Source organism: Echeneis naucrates, chromosome 4 (genome assembly GCF_900963305.1).
Source record: "Echeneis naucrates chromosome 4, fEcheNa1.1, whole genome shotgun sequence".
NCBI lineage: Eukaryota > Metazoa > Chordata > Actinopteri > Carangiformes > Echeneidae > Echeneis > Echeneis naucrates.
Genome location: NC_042514.1, coordinates 16,244,598 through 16,266,593, shown reverse-complemented (window position 1 = coordinate 16,266,593; position 21,996 = coordinate 16,244,598). Strand labels below are relative to the sequence as shown.

The 21,996-nt window shown below is 40.2% G+C and overlaps 3 protein-coding genes across 4 annotated transcripts in view; 2 read left to right on the top strand and 1 right to left on the bottom strand.

Annotated features, from left to right (window-relative positions):
- Positions 1 to 258: 258 nt before the first annotated feature.
- Positions 259 to 3,770, top strand: LOC115042468 (lysosome-associated membrane glycoprotein 2-like). Of its 2 annotated transcripts, none has more exons than XM_029500712.1 (7): positions 259 to 441; positions 1,075 to 1,191; positions 1,407 to 1,489; positions 1,779 to 1,901; positions 2,354 to 2,426; positions 2,531 to 2,701; positions 3,454 to 3,770. In XM_029500712.1, exons 1-7 carry the CDS (start codon positions 381 to 383, stop codon positions 3,591 to 3,593), a joined length of 768 nt encoding a protein of 255 aa, XP_029356572.1. In that variant the 5' UTR covers positions 259 to 380; the 3' UTR covers positions 3,594 to 3,770. The 2 variants fall into 2 exon arrangements, with proteins under 2 accessions (XP_029356572.1, XP_029356571.1); XM_029500711.1 differs by having other exon boundaries at positions 1,776 to 1,901.
- Positions 3,771 to 4,294: 524 nt separating this feature from the next.
- LOC115042417 (methylcrotonoyl-CoA carboxylase subunit alpha, mitochondrial-like) lies at positions 4,295 to 13,017 on the top strand. Its single transcript, XM_029500641.1, has 19 exons — positions 4,295 to 4,350; positions 4,880 to 4,923; positions 5,240 to 5,379; positions 5,555 to 5,650; positions 5,824 to 5,945; positions 6,106 to 6,253; positions 6,334 to 6,455; positions 6,571 to 6,682; positions 7,165 to 7,246; positions 7,345 to 7,472; positions 7,612 to 7,795; positions 8,073 to 8,182; positions 8,285 to 8,501; positions 8,623 to 8,709; positions 9,754 to 9,803; positions 9,994 to 10,131; positions 10,377 to 10,484; positions 11,959 to 12,030; positions 12,126 to 13,017. The coding sequence occupies exons 1-19, from the start codon at positions 4,295 to 4,297 to the stop codon at positions 12,258 to 12,260; spliced, it is 2,151 nt and encodes a 716-aa protein (XP_029356501.1). The 3' UTR covers positions 12,261 to 13,017.
- Positions 13,018 to 18,227: 5,210 nt separating this feature from the next.
- The window catches only part of LOC115042125 (probable phospholipid-transporting ATPase IF), a 35,213-nt gene continuing 31,444 nt past the window's right edge, over positions 18,228 to 21,996 (bottom strand). The window contains 1 exon segment of the mRNA XM_029500166.1: positions 18,228 to 18,835. The gene's annotated coding sequence lies outside the window, so the exon portion shown is untranslated.

The window sequence follows — 21,996 nt, the reverse complement described above, 5'->3', positions numbered from 1 at the left end:
GCCTACATAGATTTCTAGTAACAATCTTATGCATAGTTTTATAAATGAGGCCCTTGGTCTGTTTTTTTTTTTTTAAACTCACAAAATTTGGAGTTCATTTATAACTTAAGCATTTTTGTTTTGCAACCAGTAATCACGCATGAAGTACATAAAGTCAGTATTAGCTGAGTCTCTCAAATGCTTCACTATATGCCTACTGAACTATCAAGAGGTTACAGTTAGAAGTGTTAGAAGAGTCCCGCCTCTTTGGCACTTTATTTGCTCTGCAGGAACTTCTTAGGTGTCTGACAGTTTTAACTTTGTTCCACCACACAAAAGCTGCAGAGCCCCCGGCTGTAGTGGTGCTATTCTTCTCTGCTTTATGCTTTCTTTTTCTAACTATGCCTCAAAGGGGTCACACGGGAGGATGGTGCCTTTTCTTCGTGGCTGCTCTTATCCCAGGTAAACTTGATGATATTCACCCACACATGGCAATTAGATGGATAGGTTTTCTCTAAGATAGAGGAGGTTTTCACAACCTTGCCAACCATGGTCACTGTGTCGCTGTTATTTAAACGCCAATGTTTTCATGTCACATATCAGTGACTATATGTAAATGATGCATTGCAGCACTAACCAGCGTTTTATGATGCACCAATTCCTGTGACACTGCAGGGAATGAAAATGGGATGGTTGTGATTTATATATAAAGCTTCAATAGTTTGAAACTAAATGGTGTCCATTTAGTAATAGTAATAGTGCAGTATTCAGTGCTGTCACTGCAGAACAGCTAATTTGGGTTAAGTTGGTCTGGTTTCCTGTCCCACACAGTGATCGTTGCCTGTGTGATCTGATGGTCGCACACTCGTTGTGTTCCTTGTTCTGTGGTTTAAGTGAACATGTGAAATGACTGTGAAGGAAATCTTAGAAATGCAGGCTGTTCAAAAAAAAAAAAAAAAAAAAAAAAGCAGAGACAAAAATGAAGCACCAAATCTAACTGTTGAAGTTTATATGATATCCCAGGGTAAAAATCACCTGTCTTGATGTTTGAAATGCTAGATAATTATGTACATGAAAGGTCTCTTCCTCCACCAGGCGCCCACCTAGGGAGAAATGACAGCTCTGTTAACTCTGCCTCTAACTTTGACTTGCCCTCTGGAGCTCAGATCTACAGGCCGGTCTTGCAGCCATCTGAATCGACTCCTCACATAGGTACTCACACAAACACTCAACCAGAATCAACGTCATAAAATGATCTCAGATGTGTGGCAGATGAAGAATGAAAGAACACGAGTAAAACATTTTGAAAGGGAATAATTTTAATATTGCATCATCATATCTTAGAGAAATTTCTCTCTTGCGCGCATGTGTGTGTGTGTGTGTGTGTGTGCACTTTGTGTGCGTGTTTGTGGTTGTTTTGTGCGCAGGCACCTACGCGCTGACCAGCCTTGCTGGGAAACCCTGCATCAAAGCCACCATGGGAGTAGAGTACATTGTCATCCAAGAGAAGGTTAAAGCCACTGACTGACTAAGCACTGTGTGGGTGTGCATGTGCATGTGTGTGGGGTTGTTCATTTGTGAGTAGTGCATTTCCCTCCATTGTCTGCCTGTGAATGCGTCTGTGTGTGTTTGTGTCGGTGTCCCTTTGTGTTTGAAGTTGGTTTCACCATCATAAAACAATGACTTTATATTTGACTGTATTTAGTCACACTGTTGTTCATATTAAAGGCAAAAAGGGAAGAGAATGGATGACTTCTGATGTTGTGAAGTGATACTTGTTTCCTGTGTGCACTCAGAAGACCTGGTATTTTAACCTGGAACCATCCAGCGTCAGTACCAGTGGTTCCTGTGGCAAAGACACTGCTGTTCTCTCTCTCACCTTGCCAGACAACGCTGCCGGTCTGCAGCTCACCTTCAGGATGGTCACATATCTTTCACATATTCCTGCAATACAACAATTAAAAGATACATTTAGTTCTTTGAAGTTCAAGCTCACCAGCCATCAGAAGACTGAATAAGGTTACATAGAGACTTTAGTTCCTCAACACCCCAAAAACATCCATAACTTCAGCCTGAATGAAAATAATGGAGCGGAAGACATCTGATTATTTTCTTCCGTAGCTAGAGGAGCTTTGAAAATAAAAATGTCCTTGTCATGATTGGAAACTCAGCTTTGTCAAGAAAGAAGATGTTTGAATTTATTTGTTGTTCATGGAACGTGATTCATTTGCTTGGAGCTTTAGTGAGTCCTCTGAGTTTAACTGTAGATCAGATTGCTCCAGGAGGATGAAAAAATGTTTGATTTGTCTGTTGACATAGAAAATGTGCATTTGTTCAGGGGTTTCTGAATCAGTCCCTGTGTTTCTGCCCCTAGGAAAAAAAGTTTTTCTTCATCACAAAGCTGGCTGCTCACGTGTCTCCTCAGCCTGTTTGCCAAACATGTGCCAGTAAGAGCAGACAGAGTGAAACAGAGGGCTGATTACACATGGCTGTGTCTCTGATTTACAGTAGTAACCTGAATTGTCTCTGCTTTCTATCCACTTCCTCACAGATAAGACTTACTTTGGCTTGTTGGACCACAGCAGGCTGTTCACAACAGCTGATGGTCTGAGCTTCAAGTGCCAATCTGGATATCTGCTTCTGATGTCATCTGAGCTGTGGATCAAGCTGGTCCCTCTGCAGATCCAAGCCTTCACTCTGCCCAAAGGAAAATACGGAAAAGGTGACTGAGCCGATCACTTTTGTTCTATAAGTGGAATTGAATCAACTGAACCAAGATGTTAAATAAAAACTGGATGGGGCTTGAAATGATTAAGAAGGATCAAAAACAAGGAGCAAAATGTTTTAGACTTTCTTTTCAAAAAATACTTAATGTTTGGGAAGTGCACAAAGGGCCAAACACTATCAGTTGACACCGGGTTGACACTATGTGTGAGGACATCGCCTCTGTGTTTGGACTTGTTTTCTCCAGTTGAATCAGGTTGTTTTCTGACACCTACATTTACCACTCCGTTCAGCATCATATTTGGCTTTGCCCAACTCAGACAAAAATATTTCTTTATGTTTTTATCTTTATTACTGTCAGAAATCTGGGCCAGAGCAGGAAGATTAATTGTGAGCTCCCCATTCTTGAGGATATGGTTTTTGAAGACTTAATGATATGCCCCTTTGGTTTTAAAGATCAGTTTGAATAAGGTGCCAAACAGTCATATCCGTTACAGTAGAATGGTCTGTGCAGTAATGATTAATAGGAAACAACATTGTGATAAGCCACATGGTGAAAGGCAATAAACTTTGCCATGCAAAATTTTTAAACAGCTTACTTGCTCTCTTGCCCCTTATTTTGCATGAAAGACCTACGATACCACAAGAACAGCTGAAAGTTTCCCCAAACATTTTTTCCTCTACAAACTGCACATCTTTTTACTGATCTATATTTATTTTCGATCATCCTCCTTCTCTCTTATATTTCAGAGATGGAGTGCTGGGCTGACTTTAACAAGCAAGTTGTTCCCGTTATTGTTGGGGCCGTGGTAGTGGGTCTCATCCTGACCTTGGTCCTGACCCACCTGTTCATCAAAGACCGCCGCAGACACGGCTATGAAGCGCTCTGAACACAACATAAAACTTGACTTTTTAAAAGAAATGCCTCAAATGATAACATCTATACTTTGGCTCACACACACATATTTATATATATATACATAAACAAAAGTATGGAACTAGTATGAACCTGATTTTCATTGGTCTTTTATTGTGCTTTCAGTGATGAGTTTTAATCACTGTTGTCTCTTGTGATTTTTTTTTTATAAAAATGTTGTATTTATTATTCTGAAACACTCCAGTGATACAAAAGAAACAGTGAATGCAGCTGTCATATTTTCATGAGTGCAAGTCTTCATCAACGACTCTAATGCACCGCTAGTCAGACTCAACTCAAGCAAATACCAGCCTGAGCTGTGAGACGGCGCCATCTGCTGGCTGTTTGTGGTCACCGCATCTCCCTCCACACCTCCATGTCCACTCCTGTCATTGGCTGCCGACGCTACGAGTCCTCGGGAAGGTCATAAGTAGTAATACAGAAATTAAAAAGCGTAAAGTGGTATTGTTTCGTGCGTGAAATTTCAAAGCACCGATAATTTATGTCTGACTTTGGTTAGAGTGGTTAGCTGCTGTTAAAGTAGCGCAAAAACGGTCCATTGCTTGCTTAGTTTTTTTTTTTTGGGGGGGGGAATTATCGCTTCGCCTTTTCCACGTTCAACTGGTCAGACAGTCAGTGAGCTAAGCTAGCAGCTAGCCTTAGCAGCTGGTAGCTATGGCTGCAGTCATCCTGAGCTTCCCCACTCTGCTCGGTCTGAGGATATTTAAACAGTGAGTACATCCCACGGTGACATATCTGCCATGTTGTCCCCTGAAACAGAGTCAGTTCTCCTAAAACATCTTCACCAATAACATGCTCAGCTCTTTTTAAAAGTTTCCCAAGCGGACCAGCGTTATCTTACCGCAGAGCTAACCAGGTAAAATGTACATTTGCATCCAAGATTGATATATCATCCACCACTGATTCCTAAACAGCAAAATCACGCTTTTTAATCAGCACAACACTGATGTTTTGATCGAGTGTTTTCAATTTCGCCAACTGCTTCAGGTACAGATAAGACCTGAGCAAGGTTAAACAAAGGTAGCAGTTAGCATAGCTAATGTTGCTGGTGCAGCTCACACTTTTCCGTCCGGTCTTCAGTGGCTGCAGTTAAATGTAGCTCAGCTATTAACGAGCTTCACCGACCTAATCTGTAGTTTCATGAGTAATTCGTTCATGTGGAAGCAGATCTGCTCTTCACAGCAGATGTTTCATTGTCACAGGGATTGTTGACAGCCTCCTCTTCTGTCCCCTGTTTAGGAAACTGCCATGGACCAAAAGAGGCGTGAGACTGTTGTCAGGAGGTGAGTGAATGACAGACTCCTTAAAATATTGTCATGAAACTATCAACTCTGCTGGTCGCAAAACAGTAAACTAAAAACTGACTTTGATCAAGGTCTCCTGTTTAAACGGTCCCTCTCTCAAACCTGCTGATGTTCTTAGATAGATAGAATAGATGGAAGCTGATCCATTGTGGAGCCAAAACCACTTGTACTTATTATCACTAAAAGTTGTGACTTATCATTATTTCTGTACAATTCTTAAGTAAATCCTTGAATCTCATTGAAAGAGCATTAAATGTCAGTTGTTTCCACTTTGTGTCTGCTTTGTCCTCACTAGGAATGGGACGGATAGAGAAAGTGTTGATTGCCAACCGCGGAGAAATAGCATGTCGTGTGATGCGTACAGCCAAGAAGATGGGTATCCGTTCTGTGGCAGTGTACAGCGACGCAGACAGACACTCTATGCATGTAGCCATGGTGAGAAGTCAGATACTTCTTTTTCTCACAAAAAAATTGTCTTTGTTATGTTTTTGGGTGTCTGTTTTCTTCCCCACTCTCAGCTTGGCAGGAACTCTACAAAGAGATATCATATTGGTAGTATTAAGCATTTTTTGGACTTTAAACAATCTATTTTGGCTTTGGTTGTGTTTAGGCAGATGAAGCGTACCACATTGGACCTCCCCCCTCCCAGCAGAGTTACCTCTCTATGGAGAAGGTTTTGGAAGTGGCCAAGAACTCTGGATCGCATGTCAGTAGTAATCCCTTAAAATAAAGAATTCTTTAAACCACCATTATAGGTCTAGAGCCTGCTTTTTTTTTTCTTTTTTTTTTTTTAAATCTCTTTACCGCTGTTGACTAATATAGCTCATGCTTTTGTCATCATCACAGCAAATTATTTAAAAGTTTTGTGTTTGTGTCTAGGCGGTGCACCCTGGCTATGGCTTTCTATCTGAAAACACTGAGTTTGCAGAAGCGTGCAAACAAGAGGGCATTATCTTTATTGGGCCGCCTTCCTCTGCCATTCGAGACATGGGCATTAAGAGGTGACACACACATATGATGCATTACAAATATTTATAGTGTCTGCTTAAAACATTATGCCATTGTGTTAGTAAAAAGTTTTTTTATGATACGGCCAAAAGACATTAATGAAGTAAAGATACAGCAATTATAACAGATTTGTTGCTTTGTGCCCATTTTCAGCACATCTAAACACATCATGTCAGCTGCTGGCGTACCAATCATTGGTGGTTACCATGGGGAGGATCAATCAGATGAGAGGCTGCAAGCAGAAGCTGCTAAGATTGGTTACCCTGTGATGATAAAAGCGGTCCGCGGAGGAGGAGGGAAGGTGAGAGGATGTGAAAAAGGTACAGTGACTTTGATGTGAGTGAAGTTAAGGAAACTAACTGACTGTGTGTTTGTGCCTAGGGCATGCGTATTGCACGGTCAGACTCAGACTTTTTGGAGCAGTTGGAGTCAGCAAGACGAGAAGCCAGAAAATCCTTCAATGATGATGTCATGCTGGTTGAGAAGTTTGTAGAGGACCCCAGGTAGGAAACACTATCTAACTGCCAAACACTCAATCATATTACTTTTGCTTATGTGTTATTCAAAGAAATTACCTTTTTTTTTTTTTTTTTAACCCTCGCTGTATGTCTCCTGCAGACATGTAGAGGTTCAGGTATTCGGAGACATGCACGGTAATGCTGTATATCTGTTTGAGAGAGACTGCAGTGTCCAAAGGAGGCATCAAAAGATCATAGAGGAAGCACCAGGGGTGAGTGCGTGATTGTAGTCACAGAAATGTTTCCAAAGTTGAGTGAATTTAAAGGCCGATAGTTTGAATCAGTTTTTCAAACATACCTTTGAGCTTGCCAAAAAATTGCCATCTTTGTTCAAATTTATATTCAAGACATACTGAAACACTTGTCTGTAATAGTACTCTAAGAGGAATTACTAAATTGTGGTCATTCAAAAGACTGGCTAGGCTTGATCATGTTTTCCAAACCCACTGATGGACATTAAATTAGCGCTGATATATTAGCATCGCTATCATCGTGACAAGAGCTGGACAAACATAAAGTTAAGATCACATTTGTTAGTAGAACTTGCTGTTACACTTGTGTTAAATGAGGAAAATCTTCTATATATGAGAATAATGTGATGGATATGATCACTGTGGTAATTTAATTTGAAACTTTTTCCGTCATTGCATGTGTGTTTACATTGTATTTTTAACCATTTCTGTCAAATTTTCAGCCTGGTATTAGCCCTGAGGTCCGCAGGAAGCTTGGGGAAGCAGCAGTTAGAGCAGCCAAGGCCGTCAACTATGTAGGTGCAGGTAAGACATATAAACACCGACACACATCTGACAGTGTCACATTGCTTCTGACCTAAAACAAAGATTGTAGTTGGTATATGGTTTGTCGTCCTTTTCAGGTACTGTTGAATTTATAATGGACGCAAATCACAACTTCTACTTTATGGAGATGAATACCAGGCTACAGGTGGAGCATCCTGTCTCGGAGATGATCACTGGAACCGACCTGGTTGAGTGGCAGCTCAGGGTAAGATGGGTGGGAAGGAGAAAAAAATCACTTTATATTCTGACGGTGTAAAAATATTTTAGGAGCTTGGGGGGTTTTCTCCTAGACGAAAAAAGCTTTACTGACAGAAACTTTATCATACTCTGAAAAACTCCTCCAGGTGGCAGCAGGAGAGCGTCTGCCCCTCCTCCAGGATGACATCATCTTAGGGGGCCACTCATTTGAGGCTCGTATCTACGCTGAGGACCCAAACAACGACTTCCTTCCAGGGGCGGGGCCTCTGCTGCATCTTTCCACCCCTCCACCAGACCAACACACTCGGATAGAGACAGGAGTCAGGGAAGGTAGGAAGTCAGGATCACAGATCTCAGAGATGTCTGGAAAATGCAGTGTAGAAACAGTAGCAATGAGTTCTTGTACAACACTAACAGGTCCTCATCCATTTAATGAGTTCTCCATCTGTTCTTGCTCAGAAATTCTGTATCCCAAAAATCAGAAAATCTAACTATGTTACTACTTTAGTGGAATTTAAATGATGTGGAATGAGCAGGGGACAAATGCAATTAATACACTGTGAGCTTCACAGCTGACATGGTGTCTGTGTGTGTGTTTTGTTTTCAGGGGATGAGGTGTCAGCACATTATGACCCAATGATTGCCAAGCTGGTGGTGTGGGGAGAGGATCGATCTGCTGCTTTAAAGAAACTGCGGTACTGTCTGCGCCAATATAACGTAAGACACACTCAGATGATGCGTTTCATGTTCTGTGACTGAAGTCATACAATAAAGAATGGTTAAAAATAGTTTTCTCGTTCACTTTTGTGCTGTTTTCAGATTGTGGGACTGAACACTAACATAGACTTTCTGCTGAGTCTTTCTGGACACCCAGCGTTTGAGGCAGGAAATGTGAGCACCAGCTTCATCCCCCAGCATTATGCTGACCTCTTCCCCACTCCACGTGCTCCCTCTGGGGCTACAGTCTGCCAGGCAGTCCTGGGTCTGGTGCTACAGGAGAGAAATCACACACAGGAGTTCACACAAGCCTCCACTGGTGAGGCACAAATATTTCCTTTGTCAGGAGAAATGATCAAATGATTTGCAGCTTTAGGGAAAAAACATTCCATACTTTGTACACATGCTGTGTGATTTATTTATTTATTTCCCCCCCCCAGACCCCTTCTCACCGTTTGGCTGTAGCAGTGGCTGGAGAAACAACATTGAGTTTAACAGAAATATGACATTGCAGCTGGGAGACAAAAGTAAGTACCAGTCATAGTGTGAGGATTTACGTCCCACTAGTGTACAGAAACAGAGAGAGAAGATAAGGCCTGATCAAGAGGAAGGGGGAAGAGTGATGGAGAACTGAATCGTGATCATCAGGGGCATCATTTTGGTTTAAAATCTCTGTAGGTATTTTTCTATGTGCAGACATACTTAAATTACAGCTCAAATGGGGCTGCAACAAATGTATGTTTTATCGGCAGTTATTTCTCAACACATGAAATGTTATAAAATGGTGAAAATGCTCAGTACAGAAATTTAGAGCCTGAGGTAAATGCTGCACACTGTTTTTTTGTCCCTATGAAAGCCAGAAACACCAAGATTTTTACTTTTCAAAGACACAAAGACAAGCATCAAATTACAACATTTGGATTATTTGGAACTGATAAAATATAATGCTTTGATTCATCTTCATTCGTTGGACTGAGCAATTTATTGACTTGGCCGGTAATTACCTGACAACGGGCAGACACGAGTCAGAGTTAGGATGGAAAATTCCCTCTGCTACTAAGTGGTTGTCAGTCTAAGAGGTAACTGTGAATCAAACTGCTCCAAGAACTGTGTGAGTTAAGTTTGAAGGGCAATAGATGCACAATGAAAACACATAAGCACCTTAACTATAAACTAAGAGCTCAAAACATTTTGATGCTTTGAATTTTTTTTGAGAAATATATATACTGACAAGGCTAAGAGTTATTTTTTATTTAATAAGGTGAAGAGCTGAGGTATTGTTATTTTAATGAAGCAGATCAGTGTAGCTGGAGTTGGCTCATAACTGAGCTCTTTCTTTAATGACTGTTTGAATAATTAAATTTAGAGCTTCTCTGATCTGTTACAGTTTATTAATGAACTCACATTCATTATTAATTGTTTCTATTCAGTCTGTCACAGACAGGCCAAAAATAAGTCCAGTGGCTGCAGCTGTTTTAATGTGATGAAAATGATTAAGATACAGCTTAACTTGCTTTCTTCTTCATCATCTTTGCTATCTATCTCCACAACCTTCTTGTTTGTGTCTCCAGAAGTCAATGTGGTCATCACGTACAAGAAAGATGGAAGTTACAGTGTGCAGGTGAGCTGGAAAGAAGTTCTTATTTGCACTACATAAGGTGGTAAACCTCAAGGTTCTTTTAATTTTTTTAACTTTTTTTTTTTTAGTAAAATACACTCCCTTAGCAGCACCAAAGTCATGACTACACATAAATTACCTACCTACATACATAAAGTGCTGTCATAGTCGTGTTTATCGCTTCTCCTTTCAGATTGGTGAGGAGGTGTACCATGTGACTGGAGAGATAGAGGTTGAGGGTGGGGCTTCATTCCTGCACTGTTCTGTCAATGGAATGAAGTCTCGTCCCAAACTAGTGATCCTGGACAACACGGTCCACCTGTTCTCCACGGTACGTTCCCCTCACTGACAAGAAATGTGGGAAGCATGATCACATTTCTCTTTTGGTTCAACAAGCGGTCCAAAATCGAACAATATTAGATTCAGCATCACGTAAGACCAAGTGACCTAATGCCTTTCACATCTAATGTCTGAGAACAACCCCTCAGCATCTGAGATGGGTGGAAATTAGAGCCTGTTGAAATCCTCCTTACCTCTATCTTTACCTCAGTCACTTTTGTTTTGTCCTTGGTGCAGGAGGGAAGCTCCCAGGTCTCTGTTCCAGTGCCCAAGTATTTGGCTGGTGTGAGCAGCTCTGGGGCTCAAGGTGGAGCTGTGGCCCCCATGACTGGAACTATAGAGAAGGTGAGTTTGGTTGTTTGAACTGAAAAATGCAGCAGTGAGTTAAGGTTTGTTATGGTAAAGGAATCTGCTTATTTCGTGAGTTGTTGTAGTTGAGTTGTAAATGATATATAATGTATAAGGCTTTAATATAACTCATACAAAGGACATTCAAGGGAAGAACTATCAACAGAACCCTGCCTTAGTGCCTTGGTGCTCTGTGGACTGACAGCATGTTATCCTTTATTTTGTAAATTCTCTAAATGGCCTATTTGAAAATAAAACACAAAAAGGACAACAGTTGTTTTGATGTTTTCAAGTCCGTTATTTTGTAGAACAGGAATCCCCAAAACACAATGATTCTTTAACTATGTTGAAAACCCCATCTACATTTTGTGCTCCTTCACAGCGGCTGGAGTTTGTTTTATTGGCTTAAACCAGGATTTCAAAGAAGTAGTTGAACGTATATATTAAAAGTTGCAGAGAGGTATATAAAAGTGGATATAGACAGCAGGGCGATAAAGCCATTACCTTCAACCTGCATTTTTCCTCTAATGACCATCAGGGCGCGACTCCGCCAGTTGCAAAGAGAAGTCAGTTTGTATTTAAGTCTCTGTGAAAATGGTCCTACTTCTACTTCATTTATTAACCAAGTAAAAGTTTTTCTAATAACTTCATAGGCTGTCTTTGGTTTCAAGCCATCATGAATACAACCTGACGCTTCCATTTAAATGGACCATAAAACAGTTGGGGGGGGGCATTAGGGCGTGGCTACTGCGTAATTGACAGGGACCTGCTTGACAATCAGGAAATAGGATCCATCCCTCACTCCACCCCAGCTCCACCTTTTTTCTCCAAGCCATGGTTTCAAAGAAACAAAATGGCGATGACCAAATCGAACATTACCCTTTATGCACCAGCGGGTGGTGTCACAGTGGAGAAACAGCTAACTGGACTCCCTCCCCCTCTCTCTGCATCGTGTCAGTTAGTACTGGAGGTGCTGGGACATGCCAGAGCCAGGCTTCCTGCTAACCTCTTACCTCCCGACTCCAGTTTCATTTATCATACAGATCCAAGGGTGGTAACGGTCATCTCAGGAGGAATGGAACATACATGAACTTAATACAACATTAAACTGTTCTTTAAAGTTTCCAAAGTCCACAATTAGTTAAGCTTAAGTCCTTTGTTGCTTCATAACAAACAAACTGAATTCTGATTTTATTTTGTTGTGTGAAGGCTATCCCATTTCTCCACTTTGTGTATTGTTTTTTTTTTTTTTTGTATGGACACCATCGACAATATATTCTTGTTTATCGGAAACATCCGGATAGCAAATGTAATGAGGCAGAAGATATAGAGTATGTATAGAGTAGGCAACCTGCCATGACCTGAACGAGCCAAAATTAAAGACACAATTACAGAAGTATGAAAATAATAACAACTGTATGACTAATGAACAAAAAATAAGCAAACAAACAATCCGGTGCTTTGTGTGCAGGTGCTGGTGAAGGCTGGGGATAAAGTTACGGCAGGAGACCCTCTAATGGTCATGATCGCCATGAAGATGGAGGTGAGCAACTCCTGCCAGCTCTGCCTCACACACCTTCCTGCTTCTGATCAGTTATTCCGTTAAAGCCGATCTGTGGTCTGTATTCATCTCTGCAGCACATGATCCGGACGCCCAAGTCAGGTGTCATCAAGAAGGTTTTCTTCCGTGAGGGCTCTCAGGCCAGTCGCCACGCTCCTCTGGTGGAACTGGAAGAGGAGGGGGAGGATAACGGGGACGGCGGGAGCCAATAAACAAATCCAAACACACTAATAAGCAACATCAAGTGCACAGACAGGTTACTGTGACAGCAGGAGCGTCCACACAAGATGCAAGTCAGGACCTGAATCATGTTAGCGGGTGACTTTGGCTCAGTCCGGAGAAGACGAGACAGACCCAGAACAGCTACAGTGACCTGAAGTGGAGTCGGTGGGTAAACACCACACAGGTCACACAAACACAGTGCTGCCTTCATGTTGCTGCTGACCATATTTCTGCTTTTCTTCCTTGTGTTTATACATTTCTGTTTTAAGTGAATCAAGCCTTTGAAGTGGTTGCATTTTTTTTTTCCTTTTCTGTGTTGATTTGTCAGTGTAATGGTGTGCTTAGGATTGTGGGGAGCCCTGTCCTTTAGTTTAGTTTCATGCACTTCAGTGACATAGGATCTGCTCTTTAATGCATCCTGTGTGTACTTCTTCACATGAGCACAATGAATAAATAGGCTTATATGAAGATGCCAAGTGGAATATTTAATAAAAAACTGGCAGAGGTATGCTGTAGTGGATTAGGAATAGTTACTGATATCTGGGAAAATGCCTCGTGGCCTTATTCATCCTCTCCCTCACATAATTGATTATGACTCATGTATGTTTTGCCTTGCCTTTATTGTTGCTGCCCACTGAAACCATTTTCATTACATTTCCTAAACTTTTACAGAAGCTTAAGGGTCACGCTCCCTTACAAGGAAAAAAAAAAGCACTTATCACTTGTATATATTGTAAAATTCTGTACTCAAACCTGAGCTGTTAAGATGTGTTTAAACAATGCTGTTTTCAGTGAGCAGTGATAAAGGAAGAGAAGCATCCTTCATAGATTTTTATTGTGGGGAAAATGTTTTCAATCCGTTGTTTTCCATCCAAAATCCTGACTGACAGAGAACCGTTGGAAGAGAGCAAAACAAGGACAAAGGCTTTATATGAACTGAGAGGAGGCAAAAAAACACTCCAAATAGATCTTATTCCAAATTATTCTGATACACGTTTGGAATATTTTTGTGACTGGATTTAGCCCTGGCTTCAAAATGAGCCCTAAAGGATGAAATGTCAGTCAGAGGGAACTTTAAACGGACAGATGATTTGCTTATCACTCACCCTGTTCGTACTAACTGCTCTGAGGCCTTGAAGACTAAAGCAATTATTTTGTAAATACGATAGCTGATTTGAAAAAGACAAATACAGTAATAAAGTTCCATCAAACTTGATGCACTCGTCGAATGTGGTGTTTTTGGCTGGTGAACGGTCGTGTCAGGCCTGTGTGGGTGTGAATAGACTGGGACTGACTGATGTCGCCTCCCAGACTCAACCCGGACGAGGTCAAAGCTAATCAAACTAACTGCAGAAGCTGCGTGACTCTGCAGAGCCTTCACTGCTGACACGTTGTGGAAATGGCTCAGATAAAACCAGAACTAAATGGCAGTGAAGTTGGGAGTGTGTGTGTGTTTTAAGGAAAAATCAAAACAGCCTCTGCAGTGCAGCAGTTAAGTCTTCATTATATCAGCGAGGTGCTGCACCAAACTGGTTGTCATAGTGATCAGAAACCTCTATTATCTTTTCTTTGTGTTAATTGTCAAATGTTCAATTTATTTTCTTTAAATTAAGTTTTCCATCCTTAAAATGTGGATATTTATTTGTTTCATATGTAAAAAATTATATGAAGCAATTTAGATCCATTTGTTTTGTTTGATAATCATCTTATTGGTTTATTTCAGCTACGCTATAAACGAGTTTAGCTTCTGAGTCAGCATTTAAGTGAACTTCATTTGATCATCCCTTCTCACGTGGTCATGTCAGATGTTAATCTGATGGACACAACAACAGAGATCTTCAGTTATCAAGTCCTCTGCTGTTGTTTGGTTTGGTCCTGGTCAGTTTAGGTCTCCTCTCATTTTGGAACATCTGAATGAGTGAAGTCAGTCCAAAGACTCGTTTTCTTAAAAAGTATTTATTTTGTAAATTAGAACCGCATCTTCATAAACATGAGCTATAAGACATATTTACTGACAAGAGGAGGAAGAGGACAGACAGACACATTAACAGGTCTCAGTCAACAGAAGAGTGATGATGGTGGTTTATTAGTTGTCTCAAGTGTGATTTACTGATGAGAGGAAGGAAAAATGAATTGGACCAACGGCCGAGCGCATAATGATCTGCAGCCTTGAAGCTTTTCCTGGGTGATGCTGAGTCACAGGATGTTTTGTTGCAGGAAAGCAGACGTTTGACATTTTCATTTAGATTTCTGTTTCTAGCTGATTTGATTAAATAAACTTTGATTTGATTCAAGTCTGCGAACTGGCTCAGTTTTCCAAGAGCATCTCTGCACTGACGTCACCGACCACCGTCTTCAAAATCACCTCTTCCAGACAATCTGACGGCACCAAATGAGGATTTAGTTTGACCCTTGTGCAAAATTCCTGCTAAGTGAATAATTCAGGTTGAGATGCAGCGGAAAAAGAAGCTGATCTCAGTCAATATGTGGCCGATATCTCCAGAAGCAGAAATACTCTGACACGTGTCAACTTCACAGCTTTAATATGACATCCATTTAAAGTGGGATGGTGCTCCTGATGGATGAGCATCATCTTGGTGTGATAAATTATGTTATATTATTATGTGGCAGAATCTCCCGCTTCTAGAAATACCCTGCTGTTGGCTGAGGTGACGTCAGTGCTTTTTTTTTAATGCAAAATATCACATTAGCGCTTTCTGAACCACAATTATATTCAATAGGGGAAAAAAATCAAACCAAAGTGTTCAGAACAATAAATTTAATTTAAAGCATACAAAATTTAACTGTAGTTCATTATGATTGTTTTTGTTTTTGTATTCCAATTTTGCTCATATTTTTACATTTTCTTTAAAAAAGAAGTGAATTTTTTTCACTGAAATTTTGGTTGTCATTGATAATCTCATTCATTTATTTTATTTTAATTATATAATTGTCATCAGTTACTTTATTTTTACTTGCTTTTTGCCTGTGGGCAATTCTTCCAACACTTTGGGCTTCAGTAAGTGAACACAAGGGGGCGTCAGAAGTGAGCGTCTGTGCCTTTTGGCCAGGAAGGACTGTCTCCCTCTGACATGTCCTCTGCAGAGGCCCAGACTCTCAGCCCTGCTCACCGTTACATAAAAGCATCACCGGCCAGTTTACAGTGTGAAGGATTTTGGAAGTACATCTTAAAACTAGATCCACATGGCCAATCGCACAGGAGAACAGCAACTGCTTGCTGCCATCATTACTCATTTTCATACAAGGATTAGACAAACATACTGCATATTACCATTGACCTGCTGAAGCTCAGCAGGAAAAGGGAAGGGGAAGAGGGCCCCCCGAAGCAGCTTCAGCATTTTAAAGGCATAATTCAGCATTCGTGATATGTATGGAATGGCAGATTATGTCCTGAGAAGGTGTAACTTGGACAGGGAACTAATGAAACCAATAGGTAACTCTTCCAGATGTGCTTTAAGGTGGAAATGACAACATCTGAACTGATCCCTGTGCTGCAGACTGGCGGCGTGGCGCTGGAAACACACAAGTGTTTACTGGGTATGAATGGTGGGAATTTCAAGATCCAGTCTTAATGACCTGAATTTTGAATTCTCTTATTAATGTATTAAAGGGGTAGTGTTTGGATTGCACTTCAATGAAGTTAGAGCTGTTTGAGATGGGTTGAAACAAATACTGAAACAAGTATTCAAAAGTATGCTTCCTAATATAGGGACCAATAAAAGACATTTTAACATCAAATGCCAGTTTAAATGGTTAAAAAAACCCAAATTATTTCCTGCGTAAATGTGGCCTAAGGTGCTGATTGGAAATAGGATTTAGAGCAACATGAGGCTGTTCGGTTGGATGGAGTGATGTATTGGAACTAGAAGTGTAATATATATAGTCTAATATACTGGATACATCCTAAACGGCTGGATGACAGCTGTTTGGGATGCTAGTATAGAAGAACTTGGGCAGGTGTTGGGCTGATCAAGTTCAACAGCGTTTAAATGACCCAAAGATTGATCGATATGTGAGAGAGGTTAAACACAACCACACAAAAAGCACTGCAATAATAAATAGACATTTTCATCCCAGATATGCACCAAAACATGTTTAGCTTGCAGAAAATAAACATTAAGAATATTCAATGAATTAACAAAAATACAAATGACACTTAGACATCTTCAAACGGTAACCAGAGCGCAACAGAAACATCCCATGACTCTGTACGTTCCCTGTGTGAGCTGGTTTAAAACGGTTGTCTTCTGAGATCACGCTCCCCACTCAACAAATAAGGACGGACACAATTTTTCAAGTTTTCCCTCTTTCCATTTTTTTTTTTATCAAAGAAAAGTGAACACATATTCATCAAGGAGAAACATTTGACCTTTAACATGGTGGCAGCATGTGGTCACTGACATCGTACAACAAAGCTAGGTATCGCACCTCCTTCAACCAACATGGCTGCCATGCAGATGAACATGCCAACTAACACACACACACACACACACTTCATCAATAGGTGGAAACAAACACATATGGCAAAACAACGCAACAGCAAAAACATGATACAGATGATTTCAATGATAACAGACAAGCAATGATTTGAGAGACATACATATATCTATATATATATATATATATATATATATATATATATATATATATATATATAACAAACATATATATATATATATATATATATATATATATATATATACATATATATATATATATATATATATATATATATTATATAATATATATATATATATATATATATATATATATATATACATATATATATATATATATATATATATATATATATATATATATATATTATATATATATATATATATATATATAGACATAGACGTGTGTGACTTGTGCAAACGCTCTGCTTTTCTTTTCATCTTTGCTGAAGCTGAATTATACTATCTGATATAGCTCTATCTCTCTGAAGATTAAAACATTCTGCTGTCTGCGGTCAACATGCATTAGCCATGGTTTGGGAAAACATCTCACCATTAAAGCCATTGTTGTTTTACTTAAATCTACCATTACCTGATCAGATACCTTGAGTTTTGTCTGTATGTTATCAAATGTGATGGGGTTGATTTTACAGCCTTGAGTTCTTTCATTATTGTTGCCTGACATCATGGCCCATGATGCTGAGATGTCTTTGCTAACCAGGCTGAATGAGAAAAGGCATTCAAGAGGAACAAGTACAAAGTATCAACAGGCTCAAACAGCTTCTGTCTGCAGTACCTTCGATAATCAACTAACAGCATAATCTTGAAAACATATGGCTTTTTAAACAGACCACACCTGGCCTCCTCTGGAGTGACGCAACAGGAAGATAGAGGCCTGAAGAGTCAAAACAAGCAGCACGAACCAAAATAAGTCTTCTGAACAATATAAGCTTCTGTACAATCAGGCACAAAAATAAACACTTTCTATGTTAAACTCTCATTCCTTTGGTTTTTGGTGCCACAGCAGAGATGACGCTCCATGTGCAGTATCAAGGGATCACTACGTCTGGTGAGAACAAATTATCAAATGCTCTGGATGCTATGGGATTGTGGCTGCTGATGGGTTTTTCCCTCTTTTAATTTGGAACTGAGACATGAAGTTGCGGCAGCGGGGAAGTTCATGTTGACATGAGGTTGGGCCTTAGCTGGTTACAAAGTATTCAGAGATAAATTAATAATTCAATCTGAGCTTCTGTCCTGGTTTTAATGAGGATTATGCTGGTTTGCTGCATGCTGCGGTGAGGCCAGTGATCTTAAAGTTATCTGAGTTGTCAGGCTGCAATGCTTCCAGGAGGAGTGATGCCTGACATTCAAAGGTCCAGACATTCAGGACTCTCCATCCTGTGTCGAGAAGCATTCACTTTGATGCTAGCTGCAAAAGTTAGGTTGGCAATAATATTGAAAATGAAAATAAATAATTGCATGAGAGTTCATAAAACTGGCCTGATTTCAGAGAGATGCAACTGCGAGTAGGTGAAATAAATGAAAGACTGAATATATCTTCTTATACTGTTGTAAAGGTAGTGCGTTCAAATATTATGTCACCCTGTTCACAGCAGGAATCTGATACTAAGCTGCTGACTTGATCTTTCTGTAGGAGGAAGTCCACAGATGTCTACTTCACGTCATATTGGCATGATCCACGCTAAGGATTTCATTTCCTGTCATCTTGCAGCTCCCACCTGACATAACTTTCAAACATTCTACTGCGAATTGGTTCACACTGGGGTGCAAACAGGTGGGGGATGAAGTAGCCTGCTGCAAGTCCTTTGGTTTCAAATGATGCAACATCTCCCATTTGAGTCCGCTTTGCATCTGGCTGCATTGGATTTAAACTGATGCAAGTTTAGAAAACGGTGACAGGAGTGCGGGGGTGTGATTATGACTCATAGCAGAGTGGCAGCCCCCCTCCCCCTCTGTGATTTACAGTCTGCGGCCATGGGAGTCAGCAGTGGGTGGCCTCGATGGGTGACAGCGTCAGGATGCTGCGATCATTGGAGTAGAAGTAGTCCGTGTCATTCCAAGACCTGGAAACAGGCAGCTGAGGGTTAGGAGACTGACACGGCGAGTGAATGTGTGTGTGTGTGTGTAAGGTTAGCAGGCTCAGCTGTCTATTGTGCAAAGGTTTGATTTAACACTCTACACAATAGGGCTGGAAGAAGCAGAGAGGAGGAGGGTTAGTAATGGATGAGATGTTGTTAGTGATGAATATCAGGTCTCTCTTCATTTACTCCCATCTAACCAGGTCTACTGTGAATTCTGACAGAGAAGTACATGTAACTGTTTTTCTTGACATTTGTTTAAGGAGCTAGTTTTTAAGTGATATACCTAAAAAGTAGATTACAACCATACAAATTCTACCTGGTGGTCAATTAGAGCCAAAATAAGAGAGGCTAAGAGGCTGCTCCACCTGAAGTGTGTAAAGGAACACTATCACAGGTGCTTCCCAACTCCAGTGGTTAACAACCACTTACCCCCTCTGCTCAATAAAAATGAGCAACAACATTATCACAATTCCATTGCCTACTTTTCGACATATTTGTTTGATACATTTTGTTTCATATATTTATTTATATATTCTCCCCCCAAATTAACTTTTCTACCTTATCCAAGACATTGTGTGTTTCTATTTTCTTGTCTGATGCTGTTGTAAAATGCACATTTCCCCATTTGGCAACTAATAAATGATTATTATCTTATTTAAAATAAACAACATGGAGAGGTTACAAATCTAGTGGACTTTTGAGAGGAGAAAAGTGTTTTAAAACAATATACCGTATTTTCCGCACTATAAGGCGCACCGCATTATAAGGCGCTACAGTAGAGGCTGGGGTTACGTTACGTTACGTTACGCGTTAATGTCCATATTCGCAATATGACCAACCTTGTTCAACTGTAAACACACAAAAGAAACACGTAAAGCTCACTTTATCAGTTCATTCCTCATCTACCAATCCCTCGAATTCTTCTTCTTCAGTGTCCGAATTGAACAGCTGGGCGAATGCGGCATCCAACACGCCTCCGTCTCATCAAAGTCATTAATCGAGTCAGCGTCGCTGTTGTTGTCTGGCAGTTCAGTGACAATTCCTGCCTTCCTGAAAGCTCGGACCACAGTTGAGACTGATATATCAGCCCAGGCATTTACGATCCACTGGCAGATATATATATGGATCAATATCAATATTGATCCATATATAAGGCGCATGGTCAGCTTTTGAAAAAATTGAAGGCTCTTAGGTGCGCCTTATAGTGCGGAAAATACGGTACTGGTATTAACATATATCAAAATAGAGAGTACTACTGGAGTACAATGCCTATTAGACATTGTACTCCAAATAAGATCTGTTACACCTCAGGACTACACACAGGACAAAAAGCATGTTAGTGCTCTAGAACGAACAAGGTTACAAATTATAATAATTTTTGGTAAGCCTTAATTTTTTCTTTACAACATATTGATACCTTGACAGCATCTCAAATAAGACTGGGAAAGAAAAAATACCACAATAACCTGATCCAAAGCAGTAGTGTGATGTTTAAATAGATCTGCATCCTCAGTGTTCTTGACAATTTGATTGATCCAAACGTCTTAGTTTCTAAGGTGAGCTGATAATTTTAATCGAATAAAGCTATTCAGTCATGCCCCATTTCCAATTTTGCTGAGTGCCTGATTTGTTATTAGAGGTGGGAGGAGAATGAAGGGAGACTTGAGCTACTCATCCATGGATTGAAGTCAACACAATCACCATAAAGAGAAATAAAAGAAACGATAAAAAAACACCAGCAAGATTCTTGCCTCATATCCACTCTCAAGATAAACAGGATTAGCATCTGACTTTCTGCAGGTAAAATAAAAATGATCAAGTTAAATTATCTCTATATGAAAAATAGGTACCTTCTTGGTACCACATTGTCATCTTCATCCACGGTACTAAACATATTTAGATTTTATGAAATTTATGATGTACTGTATAATTCTATTCAGAGAAGTGGCAGAGTCCTTTTAAAAATTAAAACTTTGCAACGCAAGGTGGGTCTCCTTTGGAGATATTTGACACAGAAAGCACAAATTCGTAACAAGTCTTCAACAAGTAAAAATATCCTCAAGCTTATTTTCAACCTGCTTGAACATCTTCAAGGTGGAAGGACCAGAAAAAAAATATATAAAATGGCTTCATCATTAAAGTCACAGCTTGCCACTGTTAAAGGTCACAATAACTGAAACTCCACCACACTGGCTCACATCAAAGTTGAACCAGTTTCAATAATCACAGCGCTCTACCTCAAAGCACCAACAGGGAGGAGCAGAGAGACTTGGGTTCCACATCTGCTTGGTTCAAACAGTAACTCCATTTTGGCGGCTACTCCTGTGCACTTCACAATACTGCACCATTTAAGTCTGATGTATGTGAAACTTCCACATTGAAATGCTGTTTCCGGTTGAAATTAGGATTGGAAAACTAAAGCAAGACTTTTCTCCTATCTGCAAATGTCCATCAACATGTCCATATCTTGTAATTTCTAAATATCAGTTGCTCTACAGTTAACGAATCTCATGGCTTCCAGTTTCACTCGCTCTCTGACATATAGACAACCGTTTTAAGACCTGGTGAACAAGAAGACCCAGGGACTTTAAATAAGCTGATGACTCAAACGGTGGTTTGACCTGAGGCACTCACACGTGCTACATTACTAGCTCGGCTGTTTACAGGAGCTGAGGTCAAACAGAAACATCTCAGTGCTAAAACCATCTTTGCTCCACCAGATATAATGGAACAAAGAGGATGCTAGCACCAAAACACTTTTCAGATAAGCCAGTAGGATAATAAACCCAAGAAAAGAAAGAATAGAACAGGCAGAGTTCTGACAAAATGGAGTTCACAGGCGACATCAACAGCATAGGAATAATTAATCTGGAAGGTCACATGACATTATGCAGATTTCAGACACAGAAAGACAGACAGAACAGATAAAAGCAAGAGGAGTTTGTGGGGGCACTAATACATACATGTCTATATTGTGTACAAAATACCAAAGGCAACAGCAGCCCCCATGCAACATACAGAGTCTGAGCATTCTTGTTTTAATGTCTGCAGTGGACAAGGTAGGTGGAGAAGTTAGATTCCACCCGCCTGGAACATCACAGGTTATAAAACAAGCATACCTTCAAAGTTGGCCTCTTCACAGA